General features: G+C 64.0%; 1 protein-coding gene across 16 annotated transcripts in view; it reads right to left on the bottom strand.

The window, feature by feature from the left end:
* WNT7B (Wnt family member 7B) overlaps positions 1–22,548 on the bottom strand; it is a 120,766-nt gene extending 98,218 nt beyond the window's left edge. For 13 of the 16 annotated variants that reach the window (XR_009543598.1, XR_009543596.1, XR_009543597.1 and 10 more), the window contains exon 1: positions 22,109–22,548. Coding sequence is in view for 10 of the 16 variants with exons in the window: in XM_060166901.1 (XP_060022884.1) it covers positions 22,109–22,179 (71 nt within the window). In the remaining 6 variants the exon portion in view is untranslated. The remainder of the gene's footprint in view (positions 1–22,108) is intronic. The other 3 variants (XM_060166909.1, XM_060166910.1, XM_060166911.1) reach the window with 2 other exon arrangements.
* Between the last annotated feature and the right edge of the window lie 1,244 nt (positions 22,549–23,792).

Below are 23,792 nucleotides of genomic sequence, written 5' to 3'. Positions count from 1 at the left end.
CTCAATCCTCTCTTTGCAAGATAAGCCTTGCCATCCCCGTGTTACAGGAGTGCGGACTGGAGCTCAGAGAGGCTAAGGGACCTGCCCAAGGCCACACAGCCAGGTCTCTGCTTCCAGAACTCAGGTGGAGACAGCACTGTGGCTCAAAGCACAGCACACAGTAGGAGCATAATATAGAAGACGGCCTGGAGTGGGAAACTACACCCACTCTTCGTTCTCAAAACATAGCTTACATCCTGCCCGCATTTAAATCCTCCAGGTCACTGGTTAATTCGTGCAGGTTTCTGGACAGCTGCTGGTGCCAGTGGTTGAGCTCTGGCAACCGGTCCGGTGCCCCGTCCATCCCCTCTCCTACAGTCTGACCACTGGCCTCTCTGAACAGGCCTGGCCCGCCTCGCCCCAGGACCTGGCCTCACTACACCTGAAGACCTGCCCGCACTGTTCCCTCCACCCGGAGGGGAGGGGGCTGCAGATGTGAGTGGCGCGTTAGGAAACCGTCAGAGTGGGAAAGGGGTAAAAATACACGGCCGCTACAGAACTGATGCCCTGCTGGAGGCAGGAACGGGACTCGGCAGCATGCTGGGGTAACTGCAGTTTGGGGTGAGGACATGCTATGGGCACTCGCAGCAAGGTGTCCCACCGGGTGGGCCCGGCTCTCACCCTCTGGGAGGCTGCCCGCCCAGGTGCCCCAGGAGAGGCTGGCAGGGCGGCTCTGCGTGGCCCTGAGCACAGAGAAGCCGGGCGGGGCGCTCGTGTTTCAGTTGCTGACTTTTTCCATGGAAAATTCTGCTCTGGGCTCATCTCCCTGCGCTATTCAGGGAGGGGCCTCGGGACACAGGCAAGATGCCAGGGGGAGTGGGCAAAGCTGAAAGTCTGGAACTTTCCTCACTCCTGGCCTGGGCCAGTCCCATGAAGGGAGCTCGGAGGAGGAGGGTTTCAGGCCCTGCAGACAAGAAGCCCCCACCTCGTCCCCGTCCCCGGGGGCTGTGGGCAGGGCTCTCCGATCTCAGACCAGAGGGTGCTGGGTTGGAGCCCGGCATTGTGCAAGGAGGGGGCTGCCACTGAACAATCGGAGGGTCTTTCTCCTGCCAGAGAGGTCCAAGTGGATGGGGCTGCCCCGAGGACGAGGGGGTTCCAGCGAGGCTGAGGGGCAGGTGACCACTGCCAGGTGACAGATGGGCAGAGAAGTGGCCAAGGGCGGGGGGCGGGGCTTTGCTGTATCATTAGCTGGGTACCAGGCTGCCCACCTGGCAGCTCTGCGGGGAGGGGTTAGGAACATGAGCGCTGGTGCGGGCCAGCTTGTTTTGAACCCTGGCTCTGCCTTTTCCTAGCTCTGAGACCTCAGGCAAGTTTCTTAACCTCTCTGTGCCTCAGTTTCCACATCTGTAAAGTGGGAGTAATAATAGCCATGATCATCACAGAGCTGCCGGGAGGGGTGCTTGAGTCGAAGCACATGGCACTTTGTAGCTGGCCTGTGGCGAGAGGCCATGGACGTTGGCCATCATTAACTAACCCTCACTGCCTGAGACTGGAGCCCCATTACTGACCCTCATTCATTGAGCCCCCACGATCCAGCCCCCTTGTGGGGGGGCTGTTTCTATCAGGGGGACCGATGCTTAAACCGGCAACTCTGAAGCCAGTGGGTGCTCATATCAGCCACTGCATCCACCACCAAGGGGTTCATTCCTGGACCAGCTCTTCCCTCTGACCCAGCGATTTCACACTAGGGTCTATACGCCCAAGAAAAGTAAGCACTTACATCTGCCAAAGGACATGAACGCGGGTCTCCAGCTCAAACTGGGAACAGCAACCCAGGTGTCCATCACCAGGAGAATGAGAGATAAACTGCAGGACATTCACCCAGCCAGATGCAAACCGCTTACACGGGTGACTCCCCCAGACACCACGTGGAGTGAAAGACGGGAGAACGCCGATGCTACCACGTATAAGAAGCTCCAGGCAGGGGCTTCCCTGGTGGCGCAGTGGTTGAGAGTCTGCCTGCTAATGCAGGGGACACGGGTTCGAGCCCTGGTCTGGGAGGATCCCATGTGCCGCGGAGCAACTAGGCCCGTGAGCCACAACTACTGAGCCTGTGCATCTGGAGCCTGTGCTCCGCAACAGGAGAGGCCGCGATAGTGAGAGGCCCTTGCACCGCGATGAAGAGTGGCCCCCGCTTGCCACAACTAGAGAAAGCCCTCGCACAGAAACGAAGACCCAACACGGCAAAAATAAATAAATTAATTAATAAACTCCTACCCCCAACATCTTCTTAAAAAAAAAAAAAGAAGCTCTAGGCCAAGCAGAACTCAGAAGTCACCCTGAGGTGGGAGGCACTGATGGGGAGGGGCCGGGGGGAGCCTGCTCTGCTGGGGGCCCGAATGTTCTCTATCTCAAGCTGGGCAGGGGTTACACAGGTGCCCATGTAGGTGAAAAGGCATCAAAATGCCCATTAGAGATTTCTGCACTTTATGTAAGTTATACCTCGACAAAAAAGTAAACTGTTGCAATACAAAAGTTTACAGGGCTGGCAGAACAAGGCAAGAATACAAACTCCAAGTTTTCTTACAAAAATTAAAATAAAGAAAGCACAATTAAGAAATAAAATGTGTGGGGCTTCCCCAGTGGCGCAGTGGTTGAGAGTCCGCCTGCCGATGCGGGGGACACGGGTTCATGCCCCGGTCCGGGAAGATCCCACATGCCGCGGAGCGGCTGGGCCCGTGAGCCATGGCTGCTGAGCCTGCGCGTCCGGAGCCTGTGCTCCGCAACGGGAGAGGCCACAACAGTGAGAGGCCCGCGTACCAAAAAAAAAAAAAAAAAAAGAAATAAAATGTGAACATTAAAAATCATTCCTGGATGCTTTGTGTGCCTGGCCTTGAGGGGTGCTGACCCCTCCTGCAGCACATGCTCCTGGGGGCTGCTGTGGGCTGGGCCCCCACCCCCTGCAGCCAGAGCTGGGTTAGGCCAGAGCACAGCCCAAACCCAGGCTCAGAGGCCCGGGGATCCAAGGGCATCCTCAGCCTGGCTCTGCTGAGGGCTGCCCCCTGCCTGCCTGCCGCCCTCTGCCTCTGCCTGGACTCCGTCCAGATGCTGCCAGCCTGTCCCCACTGGGCCCTGATCCTCTGGGAACCCTGAATAGAGAGGCAGGCTGACTCAGCAGCTCCCGGGGCAATAAGAAGCGTGGGCGCGGGAGACCCTGAGGACTGTGACATTGGAGGGAGCCCTTCATCAGTGGGACCGCACCAGGCAGGGCCCTTCTGCTCTCAGCCTGCCCCCGGGCAGCACTCGGGGCCAGGGGACAGAGCTGCCCACCTGCTAGCTGTCCTCTGCCCCGAGGAGCTGGGCCCACCAGTGGGGCCAGACCCTGACGGGCAGCCTCTTCCCAGTGCCACCCAGCTAAGGCCCCTGTCTAGGCCAAGCGCCAGTCCTGCCATGGCCCAGCCTTAGGGCTCTTCCTTGGGAAACAAGAGCGGGGACCCTGAGGACCCAAGAGGGGTCAAGTGGGGGAGCCAGTGTCTCACCAATGCTCAGGATTAGAGCCACCCTGCCCCTCCCTGTCTCTGTGTAGGACACCCCTGCTTCGTTCAGGAGCTAACGCCCTCCAAACCTGCCCCAGCAGCTAGGAGTCTACCCTAAACACCTCATGCTGTTGGACTCAAGGTGGCGTGAGCACCTACTGTGTGCTGGACTCTGGGCTCAGGGGTCCCCTCAGTAGCGGGACGGGGGGCAAATGTTGTGAAAATAATTATAATTATTATTGTTATTCCTCAGAATAAGGACTGAAAGGCCCAGAAGGTCCAGCCACCTGCCGAGTAGCTCATGGAGGGAGGGAGGGAGGGAGGGAGGAAGGAGGAAGGGAGGGAGGGAGGGAGGGAGGAAGCCGGGACCAGGACCCATACATCCTGGCCCCAGACCGGTCAGTGTCTCATCACCCTGTCCCTGACCCTCAAAGACAGTTGGAGAGGTCACCTGTCCACCTGGAGAACCATCCTCCCCCATCGGTCCCTGGGGGCACGAGGCTACACTGGGAGGAACCTCCCAGGAGGGCTGCTGAAGGAGGTCCCCAAACCCGAGCCAGGCCCTCCCCACGCAGGCCGCGTGCTGCTCCAGGCTGGTGGCCCATCTCATTCCCCACTGTGCAGTCTGCCTGGCCTGCGCCAGGCCCAGCTGAGCCTCAGTGGTCACCGTGGAGCTGCCGAATGAGTGGCGGACGGACGCTTCAGCCAGTGGGACTCGTGAGGGCAGCTCGCACTCAGCTGCTGGGGCCTCCCAGGACAACGACCCCGCGCGCGTGGACAGCAGGACACTGCAGCCGGCACGCTTCAGCGGGGCGGGGGACCCAGGCGCACCCCGTTTTCTCTTCGACTGTCACAGGTCGATAAAGAGCAGATTTTATTCCCACTTTACATATGGTTGAGAAACAATATGTTTCTCCGGATGAGGGCCGAGCACGTGGATCCCGGGATGTGGGCAGGGTGCCGGGATTATGGGAGTGAAGCCACCCGGGTGCCCTCGATAGGGCACGGATCCCCTGGCATCGGCCTGTCCTCCTACTTAGGGAGCCAGCCCGGGTCCACGTGACAGAACAGTCTCTCAGGCCCAGAGGAAGCCTCGCGCCATCTGATCTGTCCTCAGGGCCTTAAAACTATGGCCACGGATGCGGCCGCAGGAGCCAGGCACCTCCACCTCAGCACCTCGTTTCTCCTACAAATTCCCGAACAAGGACCCCACAGACCACAGCCCGGGATAGAGATACCCCCGCAGAGGGCAAACGGCCTACCACGGCATGGACCCCCAGCTCCCTCTCGCTGGACAGAACACCAGCTCTAGTGCAGTCCACCCACCCCCAGGGCTCTGGGTTGGAGCAGCCCCTGCCCCTAACCAACTGCAGAATCCTGGGCATGTCCCCGAGGCCTGGACTGGGGCAGCACTCCATGGGGGAGACTAGGGTCTAAGTACCTTCCGGAACCCAGACCTCATGACTCAGCCCACCGGGCCTCAACACCCCAGCCCCCTCCCAGAGCCCCGGGAGCCAGGAGGGGGTCGCTGGGGGACATCCTGCTTTCCTCCTGGGGAGGAGGCTTGTACCACCTTTGGGAAGGTGAGCAGTGATGAGAGAGGGCTTCCGCCGGCAGCCCAGGGCTCCCTCTGCCCTCCGGGGCGGCCCACCCCAGCCCCAGTCTGCCCCTCCGCCCTGCCCCCGTACCAGCAGGACATGGCTTCAGGGCCTGAGCCAGGCCTCCCGGCCCGGCCCGGCCCGGCCCGGCCCCGGGCTGCTCCTCATTGGCCCTGGGTGCTGTCAGTCATGAGGCTGGCCCCGGGCACACCCCTACCACTCACTCTTACCCTCCAACACTTGGCTTTCCGCCTCTGCACCTTCACCCTCCAGTTCCTCTTCCCAGACCTGCTGATCTCACCCACGCAGAGACCCTCCTCTGAGAGGCCTTCCCACCCACCGGGCCCCCAGGGAGCCAGGACTCTGTGCTTGACGCCCTCAGGCTTCTCCTGATGCCATTTGGGGCAGGGTCTGTCCACCACCACCAGCTGGGGTGATCCCCAACATTGCCCAGCACCCAGCCGGGCTCTGAGCTGCCCTTGGACGTAAGCACCTCCACCCCCATGGAGGTGGGGACAGGCGGGCCGAGATGGCCAGATCCCCAGCCTGCCTCCAGGCCCCCATCCCTGGCCCGGCCTGGCCCGGCCGCGCAGCTGCCCAGGGCTCCTCCAGCCCACGCTCCTGGCCGGGCGCTTTGTAATTCTTCCTCCTCAGGCATCCTCCGGCAAAATATTTGAAGAATGTTCTAATTATCTGCGATCAGCCAGGGAGGCGAGCTGGGGTCCACTTGTCCAGGAAGTAACTCCGCAAATACCTGGGAGGGCGGCACCTGGCCCCCACGCCCACCCAAGGCTGCGTCCCTGCCAGCCTCTCCCTCAGGTGGGCAGAAGTTGGCCCAGGACGTTACAGCCACAGATGGCCTGGAAGAGGCTCTCCACCGGCTCTGGAGCCCAGCAGGGCCCCGTGGGCAGAATGGGGGGCAGGGGTGCACGCTGGCCTCAGTGCTCCTGGCTCTGGAGCCCAGCAGGGCCCCGTGGGCAGAGTGGGGGGCAGGGGTGCACGCTGGTCTCAGTGCTCCTGTTTGTCAAATGGGACAAGAATGTCTTCCAAGTCTGGGGTCACACTGCAGACCCCCTGGGCCACCATCACAGTCCCAGAGCCGGCACCACAGGGTCCCCACAGCCTTCCCCTGTCAGATGGATCAGGATAGAATGGAACAGGAGGCTGGGGGCTGATGCAGCCAGTGCAAGGGCCCAGTGGCACGCAGGCCACCTGCTCCTGCTCTGATCTGCCTTGAATCTGCACATCTCCTTCCCCAGCCAGGGTTCTAGGCCAGCTTGGGGTAAGCATGGGGCTTGGGGACATCCCCAGACCTCAGGAAGGCCACTCCAAGGCTGTTCTGAGACTGTTTTCTCATCTGAAAATCGGACACAATCAATCCTCTGTTGGCAAATGGCTTCTCCCTCTACTGGGTCAGGAAGTACCTGAACCCCCCGGGACGTGGCCGGAGGCGGTGCAGGGAGTGGAGCCTGTGCAGAGGGCAGGCCTGATCGCAGCCTGCCTGACCCTCTGACCTGTCGCCTAACCTGCCCAGTCACAGAGCCTGCACTTACGGGGGCGACAAGACAAAACAACACCCTTGTGAAAAAAAAAATCCAACGAAACAAAAAGACCACCCTTCCTGAGCAGTGTCCCCCACCCTGTCCTACTGCATCCCCATGGGGTCTCTTCAGGGTGGGCCTTGCCAGCCCCCTTTACAGATGAGGAAACTAAGCCTTCAAGAGGACACCCAGCAGGGAGCTCCGTGGTGCTGGGCAGGGAGGAGGGTGTCCCAAGCAGCCTGGAGAGAGGCCTGGAGGCAGGAAGGGGCCCAGCTGGCCCCCCCGCCCGCCCTGGCCTCAGTTTCCCATCTGCGGAGTGAGGGGCTGAAGCGACAATCTAGGTACCTGCAGCTGTATCCTAAAGAAGGTTCTCTGGGTTGGGGTCCTGTGTTCGAATGCTGCTCAGCCACTGACTCTCACTGGCCTCTGGGAGCCTCAGTTTACCCATCCGTCCAGCTCGTGGGCAGGGCCTCCTGCGGGCTGGCTCCCTGCACCCGAGTCTGGCCGCTGCAATCTTTCCAGGCCACTGCTCCGCTCAGCTCGCTGCCCGCAGCGTTCCCGGGGAAGAGAGCAAAGCGTCCGCCTGCTCCCTCGTGCCCCCGGCGGGCGGCTGCCAGCCCGCCCTCCCCACATAGCTGGCATTCCTGGCCTGGCATCCTGGGACCCCACCCTGGTGAGAAACCAGGCAGTCTGAGGGAAAGCAGGTGGCAGGCAGGGGGTCTTGGGCAGGACTGCGGCCACCACCATCCACCCCCACATTCGCCGAATCTGTGAAGTCGGAACCTCACCTAGTCATTGTGACCCTACAACTTCAGGACGTTGACCTCTGACCTCAGAAACTTCCAGACCTCTGCTGGGCATTTAGGCCCATCATGACACTCCTGAATTCCGACCACACTGGACCAGCAATTCCCCCTCCAGGGCCACCCTGACCCCCTTCAGCAGCCAGGCAAAATTCAAGGCCCAGCTTGGTACCCCCTCCTCCAAGAAGCCCACCCAGGTCTCTCCTCTGTTCTCCCTTCCTCCTGCCCAGCATGGTCACATCTAGCCAGGCTCCTGAGGAGGCCTTTAGGGGCTGAGATTCAGCAATACCCACATGGCCAGGCCACGGCCACACTTCCTGCATCCTGTGCTGTGCCCTAGACCTTCCCTAGGCCTTACCCCTGACCTTTTGCCTCGCTTCATGTACAGGAGGGGATACTAACACCCAGAGGTGCCGGAGCACCTGAGGTCCCACAGTGAACTGAGGCCCGAGCAGGGATGAGACCCCTGGCCCGGGCCTCGGCCTCGGCCCCGACGCCCCAGATCTGTCGGACGCGGGGGCGCCTGTGGGCCCGGATGACCAGGATGCCAGTCTGAAACCTCAGGACAGACGGATGGACGGACAGGCGGGCGGAACAGGTGGGAGGAGGCTGGCAGGCCCCACTGGCCCACGGCCAGGCTGGGAGTCTCGGCTCCTAGTGGCTTGGCCAGCACTTCGGCCTTCCCGACCACCGCGGACCTGGTGTGAGCAGCGGGTCTGGGGGCCAAGCCCCTGTGGACAGTGGGAAGCGAGCCATCCCCTCTGTGCAGACTGCAGGGCTGAGTCCCTGCCCTGGCACTGAGCCTCAGGCAGGCATCCTGGAGGGTCCCTCTCCCAGGAACAGATGAGGGTGGGACCCTGCCTGGGCCACTCAGCACCTCAGAGCGGAGTGTGAGTGTGAGTGAGCCCAGCCCCCTCCAGGCTCTCCCCATTCCACAGCCCTGCCCTCTGCTCTCACCGAAGCTGGGGCCCTCTCTGGGTCAGAAGCCCCTGCACAGTGCCCTCACCACCCACCTCTCTCGTCAAGCAGCCCACTGCTCTGGGCTGCTCCCTCCAAGAATTCCTGGGCCCCCGGGGCCTGCCCAGCCAAGTGCCTCAGCTTGGGTGCCTTTGGGATGGGTGCCCACCCTCCCCAAGAGGAGCCTCCTCCTCACGCCCCCCCCCCACCCCCTTCAGCCTGGCTGTGATGACCTGAACGATCAGTGAGCGCTTCCTGGGGCTAGAACACCTCCCCGAGCTCAGGGGGCCCCAGGGCTTGACCCAGGTGGCCCGGGGTCCTGAGCACCACCCTTGCCTTCCACTGCCAGCCCCCGGTTAAAGGAGAGGGGCAGTACCTTGTCCCCAGCCACCTGGCAGGTATTTGCTATCAGAGCCCAGAGCCCAGAGCAGGACGGGGCTCTGCAGCCTTTCTTCCCGCCTCCGGCTCTGCCCCAGGCCCTGTCTGTCTCCTCAGCATCCATCCACCCACAGCCCTGCCAGCCTCCTGCCTCCCCTGCTTCCTCCCCTTTTCCCCCCTCCCCCAACCCCCACAGGAGTCCCAACCGCAGAAGGAAGGTCAGGAGTGGGCTCTGGGTTACGCTCAGACTTGACTGCAAACCCTTCCTCTCCGCTCCTCTCTGGGACAGGATGGGAGACAAGCATGTGGCCCAGGGGGTCAGCCAGAGGCTCCCCTCCGACACCCACTCCTCAGGCAGAAGCTAGACATCGAGGACTTCCCTAGGCCACGGAGTCATCAGCGCTCGGACCCTGCCTCACTCCTGGAGCTGCACAAAAGGAAATAAAGAAGAGCCCGGGACAGGGGGGTGCAGGGGGAAGGTTCCACTCCTTACACAGCTCCAGGAGCTGCGGCCTGGAGTGAAGCCCTGCCTGACCACACAGCCCCGATGTGGCATTTCCAGGCCAGCGTCTCCGGGGTCCCCCGCGCCCTGGGTGATGAACCCAGAGTCCCTGTGTGCTCCGAACTACTGGGGACAGGGTGAGTGGCCAGAGCCCAAGGCTGCTGATTCCCTGTCCGGTGCGCCTGGGCTCCTGCCCTGTCACCCCGTGCACACTCCTTGAGCACCCCGACGGCCCGGCGCCTGGCATCCCAGCCTATCTCATGGACCTGAGGCTCAGGAGGGCCGCCCTGGGAACCTGGGCATGCTGGACACCATGCTCCACCGCCAGGGCAGTGCCACCATGAGGGGTGACGCCGCCAGGGCACTGCCAGGGGCTTGGCCCATTGGGGCCACCAGGCCGGCACTTTAGCCTGCTGCAGGGCCCAACCCAGGCAGCCGGGGCACAGGACACAGGACAGGCCCGGGAAGATGGGGACGGCAAGGTGATGGTTCCGGCTGCTGCCGGAGGGGGCATGTCAGCTGTACCTGGAAATTCCCAGCACTCGCAGCCACTCACCCGGGCAAGGTGGGAGTCTGGGGATCCTGGCAGTCATCCTGGCACCCAGACCACCCCGTGTCCACCTGTGCCAACACACCTGGGGCCTGGAGGCCTCTGCCACCACCGGGCAGTGGGCCCTGACCAGGTCAGCGGGCCTCGCTGAGCCCCAGACACACAAGCAGCCATCTGACCATCCAACATGTGTTTACTGGGAACCAACTGAGAGCCGAGTGCTGTGCTGGGCGCTGGGGGAGGGGGCAGCGGTCAATCCCACAACCGCAGGCCTGGCCTCTCCGAGCCTGGGTGCTGACAGGGCTCCCCTCCCACACTCGGCCTCCCATCAGCCCTGCAGAGCCCGCCGGGGAAATCCGCCCCCTCCCCTCAGCACCCCCTGCGTCTGAGGCCAGCGGGACCAGCCTCCTCCCCTCTCCCCTGTCGTCCACCCTGAGCCCGGGGGCTTTCCTTAGCTCTGGATGAAGCTGCCCATCCCAGCCCTGCAGCTCCCCAGGCCTGGGGCAGCTGCCCTGCCAACACTCCGACCTCACCTCCCACTGCGCACCCCACTCTAACCAGCCGCCACCCACTCCGCGTCCCCCCAGCCCCAACCCCAACATCCCCGTCATCCCGCTGCCGCCGCTGCCGCCAGCAACGCCACCCTCCTTCTCTCCGGCACATTCTTTAGGACCCAGTTCAGAGGCCACCTTCTGTGAGAGGTTTTCCCTGGTCTACCCTCACTGCACATGGACTACTTACTGTTCCTGCTGCGGGTACCACAGGGCTTTGCATAATCGTGGGGAAGGAAGGGGGCTTCCCAACTCCACCCGCACACATGGCCGGTCGCGTTCCCCTGGCACAAGGGCTGCAGGGGGTGCGGCTGGTGTGGAGAGCAAGCTGGGACTGCTGGGGAGGACGGGCGGGAGGTCAGCAGGGGAGAGCAGGGCCCCTGAGCACCGAGGCCTATCACCTGGAAGGAGAAACTGAGGTCCAGAAAAGGGGAGGGTTGCCCACAAGGTTTCCTCAAGTCTATGGCACAAGGCACCATACACATGCTGCCCCGGCAGAGGTCACCAGCTGGCCAGCTGGGCCACCTCCTCTCTGCTCAAGCCGGTCTCAGAGGAAGAAGGTCAGGGCCCATGGCAGGGAGGGACCCAGGGCAGGAATCAGGGCTCCTCGGCTCCCCCGCACCTACCAGGAAAGCTGTCCCTCTGGCCCCAAATCCAAATGTGGAGGCAGCCCTGAGCCTGAGAGTCGGAGCCTCATGACTCCTGGTCGACGGACAGTTCCAACCAGCTGGGTTAGCTGGTTTCTCCACCCATGTGAGGTTACAGGCAGCGAACTAGAAGCAGTGGAGTTTGCTCAAGGCAGGAAACCTGCATCAGCAGAACGCCATGAGAGGCAGCACAGGCCTAAGGGTCAGGCAGATCCAGGTTCGAGTCTGGGCTCAGCCCTGTTGCGCGTGACCTAGAGGGTTATTCGGTGCTCTGACCTTCACGCTCCTCCCAAGTGGGAGGCCCTTGCTTAGCTCCCCTTTTCTGGCAGCCTGGGAGGGAGCAGATTCAAAGCAGACCCCAGACGTCTGCACACATCCACTCCACGAGAGAAAGCCTTTCCAGGGGGGCCTGGTCCTGCAGAAGTGGAATGCAAAGCCCTGTGTCCCCATTCGGGGGCCCAGGGGGCAGGTAGTATGTTCTGGAGGAATTCCTATTCGAAAGGGTTTTGCAGTCTGGGACAGTGAAGGCCTAAGTCTCAGCTCCGGATCCCTCGACACCCTGGCCCTTGGCACCCTGGCAGCACTGCCACATGCTACGGGGAGGGTGAACCCCGCCACCACCAACCCTTCCAAAGGCTCCTGCCAGGGGCCTCCTCCTTCATAGCTCCAGCTGGACATGGCAGCAGGGCTTTCTAGCACAAGGAATACCTCTGGCCTGGGAGGCACGTGGAGAGAGGTCGGGAGCAGGGATGGCCATGGGGTGAGTTCCAGAAAGGGATGGAGGCCCACAGGTGTCACTGGGGTGGGACTGCCAGGGGCTGCTGACTTGGGCTCTTCCAGACCACAGCTGATGCCAGGGAGCTGCTTGCTGGGCAGGGTGGGGTACCCCCTCGGTCCCGCTCCAGGCAGCCGGCAGGCTTTAGGGTCTGCGGCAACAGTGTCTACCTGGGGGCTGCAGAATTTTAGTGTCTTCTACTCACGGCCGCAGATGGAGCCCTTCTGGCCTCCCCAGTGACTCAGAGGCCACCTGCTCCGGCCCGAAACTGGGAGAGGCATCCGTGGGCAGGGGTCCAAGCCCTGCTCTGTGTTCCGCTGCTGAGGCTGTAGGATGACCGGCCCAGGGCCTCAGCATCTCCACCCACGGAGCAGGCCATCCACACCACATGGCCGCCTTACACAGGGGACCAGGAGTTCTGGCTTCCTTCCAGGCAAGGCCTTTCCCCATCATCCCGAGCCCTCACTCCTGCATCTGCTTGTATGCCTCCAGGGCTGGAGAGCTCACTGCCTCCCTGCCAATAGGGGGGCTGGCCCAGAGGATGAGGATGCCCTGGGTGGGAAGCAGGACCGGGAGGGGGCCTGGGCAGGCGGAGCAGCTCTGTGATGGAGACCGGGAAGATGGAGAAAGGGAAGAGGAGCGCACCTGTGCCCACCCCCACCCCACCGGCTGGCCCGAGGGGAGGCCCCTGCCCTGAGCCAGGGAAGGAGGACAAATGGTGGTTTTGTCCTTGGCCAGCCGGCGGCCCGCACCACACAATGACCCTTTCATCAGGCTGAGGGAGCCCTGGGCCGGGGTTTCATCTGACAAGGGAGGGCGCCGGCCTCCTGTCCCCTTGCTGGGGGAGTCGGGGCGGGGGGGAGGTGAGCTGTGTCTGAGCTGGACCCAGGACCATGCAACATGGAGGCCTCAGGAAGCCAGCTGAAGCCCCTCCATCTGCCCCAGGAGGAGCGAGGCCCCAGGCGGTTAGGGGGCTGGCCACAGGCCACATGGAGGGGCCTGTTCTGGGTACCCCAAGTCCTGAGCTGACAGAGGGTCTGCATCCCCACACCCAAGGCCTCCACCCCACCTCACCCCTCGTCTGCCACCGCCCGCAGGGTCCTTCCAGGGCAGTCGGACCATGGCATTGGTCCAGGTCCCCAGCCCAGTTCCGGGCTCCCCGCAGGCTGAGCAGCCCTGGCCCCCTGCTCCCCAAGGCTGGCATGAGGCTCGGGGGGACACAAGTGTGTGGGGAGGGCAGAGGCAAGGAGTGCAACTTGCCAGACCTGTGTCCGTGGTGTCCCCAGAGAAGCCCAATGAAACAGTGTGCAGTCAGGGCGTCAAAAATCAAAAATCAAAAATCACCCCCGTTCGTGGTGACCTCCCCTCTCCAGGGCACCTCCAACAGCTGTCTGTACCACCCCGGAGGCCCCAGAGATCCCGGGACTCCTCTCGCTATTGGACCAGAGCCGGGAGGGCTGTTACCCAGAGGTGACCTCAGGAAAGGGCCTCTCTCCTGGACCCTGACATTCTTGTCTGCCCACCTCAATAAGATGCCGAGAGGCTCCCTGGAGAGGAACCCTGGGTGGATGTGTTTGCCAGTGAGTATCGTTCCTTCCTCTAAGAGTCTCTGTTGTGCTCCTGTTTAGTCTGGGCAACTCCTATCCATCCTTCAAAACCCTGTCTAAGTGTCACCTCCTCCAGGAAGCCCTCTGAGATCCCCTAGAGAGTTCATCACTCTCTACTGAACAAGCACAGACACAGGGCCTCCCTCTGTCACGGGTGGCCAGCCTCCCTGCTCCTAATAGCTGAGAACGACCCCATCTTCTGAGCACTTACTGTATACCAGGCAACCAGCAGAGCTCATCTCAGCATTTGCCTGTTGAAGTCTCACACCCCCTCTAGGTTACTGTTCCCATGGCCCCCACCGTACGGAGGACACAGCTGAGGTTACGGGATGTACCCAGGCAGTAAGAGGAGGAACGGTGATGTGAACCTGGTGTCTGCGTCACCATCAGGCCCCTTGGCTTCACAAGGACCAAAGGGAAACGTGGTTAGAAGATGGGCCCTTCTCCTGCAGGCCGCAATACATAGCTGCAGGACCTAACGCAGCCCTGGGAGGAAGCATGGGGGGACCCACCTTCCCCTCCTGACCCTCCCGCCCCACACACAGAAAGTCGGAGGAGTCATGTCCCAAATGCACCACTTCCCCCTTTAACTAGTGGCTGTCGAGACTCACTCACACGTCAACGATGTCTCGAGGTTCTCTGTGATCAGAGCAGTTCTATTCGTATATCTTGAGCTGGGGGTCCCTTGGGGGTTGAGATTTTGTCAGGTTCCCCAGCTCGGCTCACCCGTGTGCACACCCCTCCACAGAGCCACACGTGCTTTTGAATCCCAGTGGCGTATGGGCCTGACCTGAGCCTGTGCTGGAAGGATCTTCATTTCCAAGTGACCGACGGCAAGCATACTGAGGCCCAGAGAGGCCCGTGGACCTGCTCGAGGCCACACAGCAGAGTTCCTCCCGTACCGGGACACGCACAGTCTCCTAGGCTAGGGGCTGCTCCTCCCCAGGGCAACCTGTCCCCGCCTGAGCCGGTGGCCCCATTCTGCCCCCACGTAGGCTGCGATACCATGGGAGTGGGCCTGATTCAGCAGCCCCCTTCCAGGGTCACGTCCACAGGGCTTCTGGAACTGTGGTTGGCACCACCAGTAAAGCCACAGCGGCAGAGCCGGGAAGAGGCCCCGCCTTGGCAGGGCAGTGGTGAGCGCCCTCACCCCCACGGCCAGGTGGTCGGTGAGTAACTGCCCCGTCACCATGACTCACTCTGGTCCCCAGAGCGGCGGTCACCATGAGAAACTCGTACCGGAAGATCTGGGGGGATCACTGCAGCCAGCCCCACGTCTGGGAGAGGGAGGCCGAAACCGGAAGGGACCTGCCCAGGACAGTAGGTCAGCCTGGTCCTGGCACGAGGCCTGAGCCTGGCCCCCAGACCCACCGAGCCGGCACCGCAGGCCCTCCCCTCGGCCTGCAGCCCCCCACCTGCCCTCCCTCAGGCCCTTGCTGATCCTCACTGGCCCTGAGAGCGCCGGCTCTGACAACAGTGGAGAGCCGCGCTGGCCGGAGCCGCCTCGGATGGCCAACCAGGCCACGCTCAGAGTCCGGCAGGGGCTCGGGGCTCTTCCAGGCCAGCACACCCGTCCGACCAGATCAGTGGCAGCGGCCCAGGCATGCATCTGGGATTCGCTGTGCACGGACCACAGCCCGGGATGCGGAGCCGGGAGAGCAGCCCAGATGAAAGGGGCAGGATCAATTGTCCGCCAGTGTTTGTGATCCCAGCAATAGATGCCTTCTGGAAAGTTCTCTGGGGCAGAAAGAAGCCTCTGCCCAGGGCCCCCTCCTGCCCCTGGCATCCTCAGATCCCCAGGGCCAAGCTTTGGGAGCATTCTGAGAAGGCTGCTGAGATGGGCTTTACCACTGACCCCCAACTGTGACTGGAGCACTTTGCACGGCTGCCTCACCTGCATTCAGGCCTCAGCTCATAGGCGGCCCACAGGGTCTTCTCTCCACACTCACATTCATTTGCATCACTGAGGACCTGCTTCCACCCATGGCATCTTACACACCGAACCCTAACCCTAGTCAGCCCTATGCCCACCAACAGTGGGGGGAAGCCCAGCGATGCCGGAGCCTCCCTTGCTCCCTCTCGGGAACGCTGGCGTTAGTTTCTGCTCAGGAAGGGCTGGCCTCAGCACTTTCTTCCCGCTGGGGCTGAAGGTCAGGCTGGACTGAAGCTGCGGCAGGGGTTGCTGATGGCGGGGCAGGGGGCAGAGTCTGCCGTCCTGCCCTCCCCCACACACACACCCACTCCAGACCCCAGCACCGGTCCAGGAACGTTCGGGGAAGCTGTTGCCTTAGGAGAATTTCTGCCAACAAAGCTGGCAGTGCACACTCGAGGAGTGAGCCTCTGTGGGTACAGATGGTAGTCACGGCAGGCCTGGATTTGGGGTGCCAACCCCCAAAGGAAAACTTAGGGTCTGTGGAGGTGTACTGGCCATCACCTGCCCCAGAGCCCCTCAGCTGCTGCCCCGGCATCCCACTCTCACCAGCTCCTGAGCCCCGAGCCCACCTCCTCGTCCCAGATTCTTACTCCAAACCACCCGGGGAGGACTCCTGGTTTCCCACCCCTGGACACCTCCCCGTTAACGCCAGACCCCAGCCAGCTGGCTCCGAAAGTGATTTCTTAAGCAGAGTAGCTACCGATTCCCTAGCAAGGCTTAAGATCGACATGCTGGGGATTCTGGGGAGGGGGGGACTTCTGGATCTCCACCTCCGACCTCTGAGAACCAGAGGCTTGAGATTTCAAGACCTGCTGAGTCGATCCAGATCCCAGGAGGAACGTCACAGCAGGATTTTCTGGCCTGGTGCTTCGCTAGCCTGAGTCCCCAGTGATCAGGCGTTCCCCACCCGGCTCGGAGCCCTGCCCTGGGCGGCCTGCCCCCCCACCCCATCCAGGCGATGCCTCCGCAGCCGGGGCTGCCCGCCGGGCCTGGAGCGCTCTCTGCGCCCGGACCTTGTAATTATGTCCCACAGCCCGGGAAACCGCGGGCCCTGCAGCATCTGGCTGCGGTTGCGAACTTTTGTTTCAAGATGCGCGACTATTTATAGAAGGAAAACTGGTAGGATAGTAATTTCCTAGGAGCTGGAGGAGAAATTGGCTGCGTCTCTATTAAAAGGGGGCGGGGGCGCGGCGATTTATTAGGACTGCGGCCGCGCGGGGGGAGGGGGTGGCGCGGGGAGCGGGAAGGCAGCGGCTGCCCCCTCTGGCCGCGTTAGGCGACCCCGGACGTGGCCCGCGTGTAAAGGAGGGGGAGGGGGAGGGGAAGAGAGAAGAGGGGGAGAACTGGCTCTGAGGTTTAATCAGTAGCATCCAGCTTAAATTCCCCCAAACGGCGGTTCCATAAATCAAACGTCTTTTTAAATCGGAGGCCAGAGCATATGCGTCCCATTAGGAATCCGGCGAAGCCACCGCTGCGCCGACGCGCCCCTCGGCTCCCTGGGCCCGGACGGGCCCTGCCGGGAGCTTCCCGGAGCCCGGCGGGCGCTGCCCGGCCCGACGCACCCGCGCCCCACGCTCCTCGCACTGCCTTGGCCGGCCGCACGCGCTCACTGCGCGCCCCCCTCGCCCCGGACGAGGAGTCGGCCGCGGCGAGGGTCGGGCCGCTCGGCGCGGCGAGAAGCCGCGCGAAACCACGGCAACCTCAGAGGACAGCTTGGGTGCTGCCTGGCGGGACGCGGCGTGCACGTGTGTGCCAGTGTGTACGCGGGGGAGCGGATGTGTGCGTTCGGCTCTCTCGAGTGTGGCACGGCCGTGCGGCCGCGTATATTTATATAGGGAGGGGGTTCCCGTTGGTCCAGGATTCGGCTGGGAGGCGCAGGGTATCTCCGCGCTACCCGCGCGCCCTCCGGCCCTCGCGCTCCGTGCGCGCAGCCAGGTCTACCGGCGCCGTCAGGCCTCCAACGGGCCACCCTTTCCCTGACCTCAAGGCCAGAGCTTCTCACTGCCTCAGCCGCCCCCCAACTGCTCAACTTCGGCGGCCTGGGCCGGCTGGAAGACCCACAGTACCCCCGCTCCCGCGCGCGCCGGGCACCCGGCGCCCCGCCCAGGGACCTCACTGCCGCGTTCCCTGCTCGCCCAGTTCCAGTGCTGGAGCCCAGGGAGGGGGGGCCCCTCACCCGCCCACCCCGCGTGTGACCCGCGGCACTCACAGGTAGCTGCCGCTGGACAGGATGAGAAAGATCTGCGGGCAATAGACGGAGAGGAGCGCGCTGCGCGGCGACAGCAGGAGCATGATGGGCCGGCGCTCCTGGCGGGGCTGCGCAGGCCCCGCGGGCAGAGCGCGTGGGCCAGCTGAGGCCGGGGTCTCCGCGGCCCTCCCAAGGTAGGGCGGCGGAACGCGGCGCTAGGGACCCGAGCGCGCGGGCCCCGGCGCAGTGGTCGCCCGTGCCCCGCCTCCAGGGCCGCGCATCTCGCTGGGGCTGGGGCTGCGGCGGGCGCTGGGGCTGGAGTGCCGGGAGGCGAGAGGGCAGTGGGCAGCGAGTGCGCCTCGGCTGCCGTCTGGCCCTCCGTCCGTCGATCGGTCGGAACCAGCTCTGTCGCTCGCTCTGGCTCACGTCTTCAAGTCTCCTGAGGCGCGCGGCTGCCATTGGACGGGCCACCCCTACATCCGCCTCCTCCGCGGGCGGGTTTTTTAAAGGGGAGGCTGACCGAAGCGTGCGGCGGGAGCCGCCTCCAGGGCTTGCCCAAACCGCCTTGGCTCGGACAATCCCCCCAACCACCAACTTCAACCAGCCACACCGCTCTGGCCCGCTCTGCAGGGTGCACCTGGGGGGAGGCACCGCGGGAGAACCACGCGGGGGCGTGCGCTCCTCCTGGGTGTTGTGCTCCGCAATGTGTGCTCCTGTGTGCGTGCACGTGCCTGCATGTGTCTGCGCGTGACTGCGGGAGCGTGGGCGCGTCTGTGAGCCCGCAGGTATGTGCGCCCAAATGCACTGTGTTCGCTGCGCCTCTGCCTGCGTGCGCCCCTGGGTTTGGTGACACTGGCTGTGGGTCGCATGCACTCACTGCCGTGGCCAACCAGGCCCAGCGTGGTAGGGCTCAGCAGTGCACCCGCGCGCCGGCGTCTCTGCAGGGTCCTGCCTCTGAGTCTCTCTGGACAGGCTGCGCACTTGTTGGAGACCCCCCGACAAGTGCATAGAGGCCCCCAACTCTGGCTTCCCCCACCTCACTTCCTCTACTCTCCTCTGAGGGGTTGGCTGGGATAGGTGTGGGGCGGAGCACACCCACAAGAACACACTTCTCTGAACGATCCTCCTTCCAGTGATCTTTTTAAAGCCCAAAGCACAAGGCTTTGAGTCCCACCTCCTATTGTCCGCCAAGCCAGGCTACATATGAATGTCTCTCTAGATGCAGTGTAGATCCCTTAAGCAGGAGTGAAGGCACAAAGAGGGAAGGTGACAAGACAGGAGAGGTCTGTGCAATATGGCCAGGGGCCCCCGAGGGAGTGGACTTCCTGGCTCCTAAACCTGGCATGGAGACTGGTCCCCAGCATCCAGGAGGAGGGGGGGCCGCCTCCCCTACCTTCACCCCTCTGGGCCCTTCTGCCTCTCCTGAACCCCAAGAGCAGGAGGCGGTCATGGAGCAAGGCTCATCCTGAGGCTTCATGACCCCAGCTCCAGTGCGCAGAGGGTACCCAGACTCCAGATGGTTCCTCGCGGCCCCGGCTCGGCCTCCTCCAGGGCTGCAGCTTGGAGGCTGCTCAGTTCCAAAGTGAGGAACTGTGCCTCCTCAAAGCCATGCGTTTTGAAACCGCCCCAATCCAAGGTGCATCTGCTCTTGAAGCCCCGATCCGCAAGAAGGTTTCAAGGGCTGAGTTCTCCGTTCCTGCCGGCCCAGGGGCTCCCCCAGAGGCGGCACATCAGCACTGGCACCCGGGCTGAGGGGCATGTGTGTATGGGGGCGGCACGTGTAGACGTGGGGGTGAGGGAAGCTGCTCCTGGACATTCATAATCATGGGGGGAGGGGCGGGGAGGGGCTGTGATCACGGAAGAGTCCCCCAGTACATACAATCTCAAGATACTTCCTTGGAACTTTTATGATCCTAAAATCCCATGTCCTGGGATTCGTCAGGGCCCTGGAATACACCATCTGGAGGAGTCCCCAGGTGCCTGAGGCGGCTGTGATATCATCACCAATAAGAAAAGGTCGACTTTACTGGGACGCCCCCAGATCAAAGGCCCTCAGGATTAGCCTTCCCAGCAGCCAGTGAAGAAGGTGCTACCGCTACCCCATGTTTTAGACGAGGGAAGGTGGGCTGGGAAGTTGAAGAGCTCGCCCAAAGCCACCCAGTGAGGAGCGAGGGGGAGGTTGGATCCCCAAGCCTTGTCCTTAGGCACTGGGCTTCCAAGTCATTTAACCCTTGGGTCACATCTGGCCCAGCTGCCCCTTCTCCCCACCTTGTGTCGCCAAGACGGCTTGCAAAGGAAGCAGGCCCCTTCACTCCAGTACAGGCACCACCAATGTGGCGGTGACAGGGGCTGAGTCCCCTGAGTCCCCTCCCCTCCCCTCCCCTCCCCTTCCCTCTCTTTGGCAGGTCCCAGGCTGACTCTCTGGCTTTCCTGGATGGAATTCCACAGGGGTGTTTGGAAGCCACATCTTCTCTCCCCCGGGACTGGGAGAATCTATGTTTTAGGGGGCACGCCGGGGGAGGAGTCCCCCTCCAGGGCTCCTTGGTGGGGCAGAGGACAGAAAGGCTCAGCGAGCTCTGGTTCGCTGTCTCACGCGCTGCCAGAGAGGCTGGTACAGGTGCCTGGGCACACGGGCTGGGTCTCACTCACTGGGTTCTCTCTACTCAGACACTGGCCACCATCCTGTTGAGAACGGCCAGAGCTGCGGTCCCATTTACAGAGCGGAACGAGGAGGTTCAGGAAGGATAGGCGAGGGGGAACCTGCCCGAGCTGACTTCCACCTCGAGCCCTGGTCCCAGTCCTGGGAGCCCAGGCCGGGCACCGCCTTCAGCTCCTTCCACAGTCCCGGGCTGGGGAGGTGGGGGTGGATCCATGGAGTCCTTCCTGCAGCCGGGGGAAGGGGTGCTTGCAGAGGACTCCTGTTGAGGAGCTGGTGTTAGGCAGGGCAGCCAGAGGCGGACGTCCCAGCTCCGCCGCTTACCCTCGTGCACAGTGACTGGGCCTCCCTTGTTGCATCGCTTCCTAGTCCTCAAAACGGGAAGAGTAAAGGCACTCACCTCCACAGCTGCCAGAAGGCGGCAAGGCCTCAGTGCTGAGAACCAGGCAGCACAAGGCAAGCCTCATTAGGGGGTGCCTATTACATTAGGGGGCACAGGGGGAGTAACTGCAGGGGCTCCTGGAGGGTCCAGAAAACAGTGCCTCCCTCCCCACCCCCACCCCCCAGCAGACTCAACACACTGCACCCTTACCTCCCATAAACACACACCCAGGGACACAGCCTACAACAGACCCACAATAAACAGTGCCACCAGCAGCCGCAGACACGCCCGCCCAGGCCTGCAGAGCTGAGGCTAGGACAGGGAGCTTCCAGCCCTGCCTGTGTGGCCCCTGGCCTCAGTCCCTGCCGGCCCTGGGCCTCAGTTTCTCCATCTGTAAAATGGCGGAGGAGGCGCTGGATGGAGAGGCAACGGATGAAATTACTCTCAGGTCTGCTTCTACCTCTTTGCCCGGGAGGCCGCGGCTCGGCCGGCGGCACCGGCGCCGGTCCTCCCTCGGGGCTGTTCACCGGCTTTGCCCGCGGCCGGGACCGGGCCTGCCTTCCCCCCCCCCCCGCCCCCGCCGCCCACCCTTGGCGGCGCACAGTAGGCGCGCAGAGCGCGTCGGGGCGCGGAGCCGTGGGCCCCCCGGGCTTGGCGGACCGCGCCCCCCCTCTTCACGGTCACACTGCCCGCCCACCCCCGCTTCGAGCGAGGCCGAGACAGATTCTGTCTAAAGGAGATCGCAGCTCAACAGGTAAGGACTCGGCTGGGTTCAGGAATGTGGAAATACGACTCGGGGCAGCTACTGCCTCAAGCAGCGAGCGCGGCCCGCCGGGAGCCCGCCCGCCCGCCGGGCCGCGCGAGGGGGAGCGCGGCGAGAGGGGGCCCGGCCGAGGGCCCCGGGCGGGCGGGGGCGCGGGGCCCGGACCGAGCCCGAAGCGGCCGGGCCGCCCGCGCGGCCCCTCCCGAGCCAGCCGGACGAGTTGTCAAGGTAATTTCAACACGTCCGGGTGATGGATAGAGACGAAGGGCCGTGGCGGGTGCCCAGGCCGGCGCGCCCGCTGCCGGGGTGCGCGCCCCCCGCCCACCCGGGGCCCTCGGCCGCCCGAAGACCCCCGCCCCCCGCCCCGGCGCGCCCTTCAGGCGGCGAGCGCTCGTCCCGGGCTCGGCGCCCAGCGCAGCCCGGGGGAGGGAAGGCGCGTCCCACCCCCGGGGCCTGGAGCCCAAACAGGTGAAAGTACGCGCCGGGCACGCTCGCCGCTACCAGCAAGCCTGGCCGCCCGCGCGTCCTCCTCTCCCTCCTCCAACCCTGGGCTGGGCGCCCCTCGGGCACACCCGCAGCTCAAAGGGCTCGGCTGCGTCTCTGCAGGGCCGGGGTGAGCGTCCAACGCGCAGGCCAGCCCCGGATCCCCGAGAGCTGCCCGTGCCCCCTTCCGGTCCCCACGTCCCCTGGGGGACACCCTGGAAGCGGCTCCTCTTGGCTGCTCCGATCCCGGGCACCGGCCCCGACCACGGGGCTACTCACCCGAGCTTCACGTAGAGAACGCCAAAGCAGAGAAACACGTAGAAAATCCACTTGCGAAAGTTTCTGTGCATGATCCAGGGAGGGGGGCTGCGCCATAGACAGCGGCGGGCGGAGGGGACGCGCGGGCCGGGCGAGGAACGGGCAGGAGTTGGGGGCTTCGGTGGACAGCTCTCAGCCGGCGCTGCGGCTCCGGCGGCCGGCGACGCGCGGGCACTCGGAGCGCGCTGCCACCATGGTGAGCCCGGGCCGCCGCCGCCGCGTGCGCCTGGGGGAGTGACCTGGGCCGGGGGCCGCAACTTCGGAGCCGGACTGTGTGACCGCGGGGCCCCACGAGGGCCGGCGGGGCCGAGGCCCGAGCGCGGCGGGCGGGCGCTGCCTCCACTGGGCGCAGGCGCCTGGGGCCGTGCGCGCCTCGCCGAGGGCTGCGGCGGCCAATGTGTCCGCACTTGTCGGCCTCCGCAGGTGACTCGCGGCCCCGGCGAGCGAGCTGCGAGCGTGCGAGCGCGCCCCAGGTAGGAGGATCCGCCTCCCGCCCGCCCTCCTCGCTCGCCGCGCGCTCTCTCGCCCTCGCTCGCGGGCTCTCCCCTCCCTTTTCTCCTCCCTCCCCCGTGACACACAAACGCATCTATTCCCCCGGAACCCCCTCCCCAGGCCGGCTCTCTTCCGATCGCCCGGCCGGGACTGGGAGGGAGGAAAGGGGTTGGGTGCGCGGGGAGGGGGGCCGCGCGGGGGAGGGTGCGGCACCGAAGGGACACCTGCGGAGGGGCCGGTCGCTCCTCTGCGCCCGCCAGGGTGGGGGGCCGGGGGGAACCGCCGATTCAAGCTGTGGTAGCCACTCGGCTTCCAGTTTCTAGTGGGGGAGGGAGAGACCACCCACCCGCCCCCGTCGCCGTTCTGGGCACGCTTACCCTACCCCCAGCAATTATCCACACGGGGTCCACCAGGGCCACACCCTTAGCCCAGGCACCTCTGCCAAGGCCGCAGGGCTCGATCAGACCCTCCTCCAGCGCCCAGGGTCCCCCGACACCTGTCACTACCGCTGCCAGTGGCGCTTACTCAAAGCAGGGACAGGGAAGGGACAGACAGATGCAGGACGGTGGCTCGGACGACCTCCTACAGAAGCTGTTTGGCTCAGCACCGTGATGGCGAGGGATAGGAGGAGGTTACGGGGGCTTCCCTGGCTGTGTGGCAGGCTCCCACCCCAAGGACTCCCTGACGGCTCTCCCCACCGCCCCCGGTCCCCTCAGTCTGCACCACCCACCCCCTCTGCAGTGCCAGGCTCAGTATTCACGTTCGGTGCCCAGAGCGTGAGGTCAGAACCGCCGCGGTGCCTCGCATACGGGAGTGGTCTGACTTGGCTCGGTCCTGGGCAGTGGGCACCCGGGCGGGCAGACCCTGCTGCTGGCCAAAGCCCTGTCTGTTCCGAGAGGGCAGGACGGTGACTCTCTGCCTAAGCGCTGTCCTGGCCAGGCTCCTGTCCCGCTCCGAGTGTCTACGGACCTGGACGCCTCTTGGGCGAGTGGATGGAACTGGGAAGCACTTAGTCCCTGAGGACCAGCCGAGACCCGAGACTTGCTGGGGAAAGAGTGCCAGAGGTGGGGGAGGGGTGTTGCTTCCAGCCACCCTTGGTCCCACCTAGCCAAGCCCCAGCGGGGGCTTTACCTCAGAGTCTGCCTCCCTCCCG

Source organism: Lagenorhynchus albirostris, chromosome 11 (assembly GCF_949774975.1).
Source record: "Lagenorhynchus albirostris chromosome 11, mLagAlb1.1, whole genome shotgun sequence".
Lineage (NCBI taxonomy): Eukaryota > Metazoa > Chordata > Mammalia > Artiodactyla > Delphinidae > Lagenorhynchus > Lagenorhynchus albirostris.
Note: the sequence above shows the minus strand (reverse complement) of the source record. Positions and strands in the feature narration are given on the sequence as shown.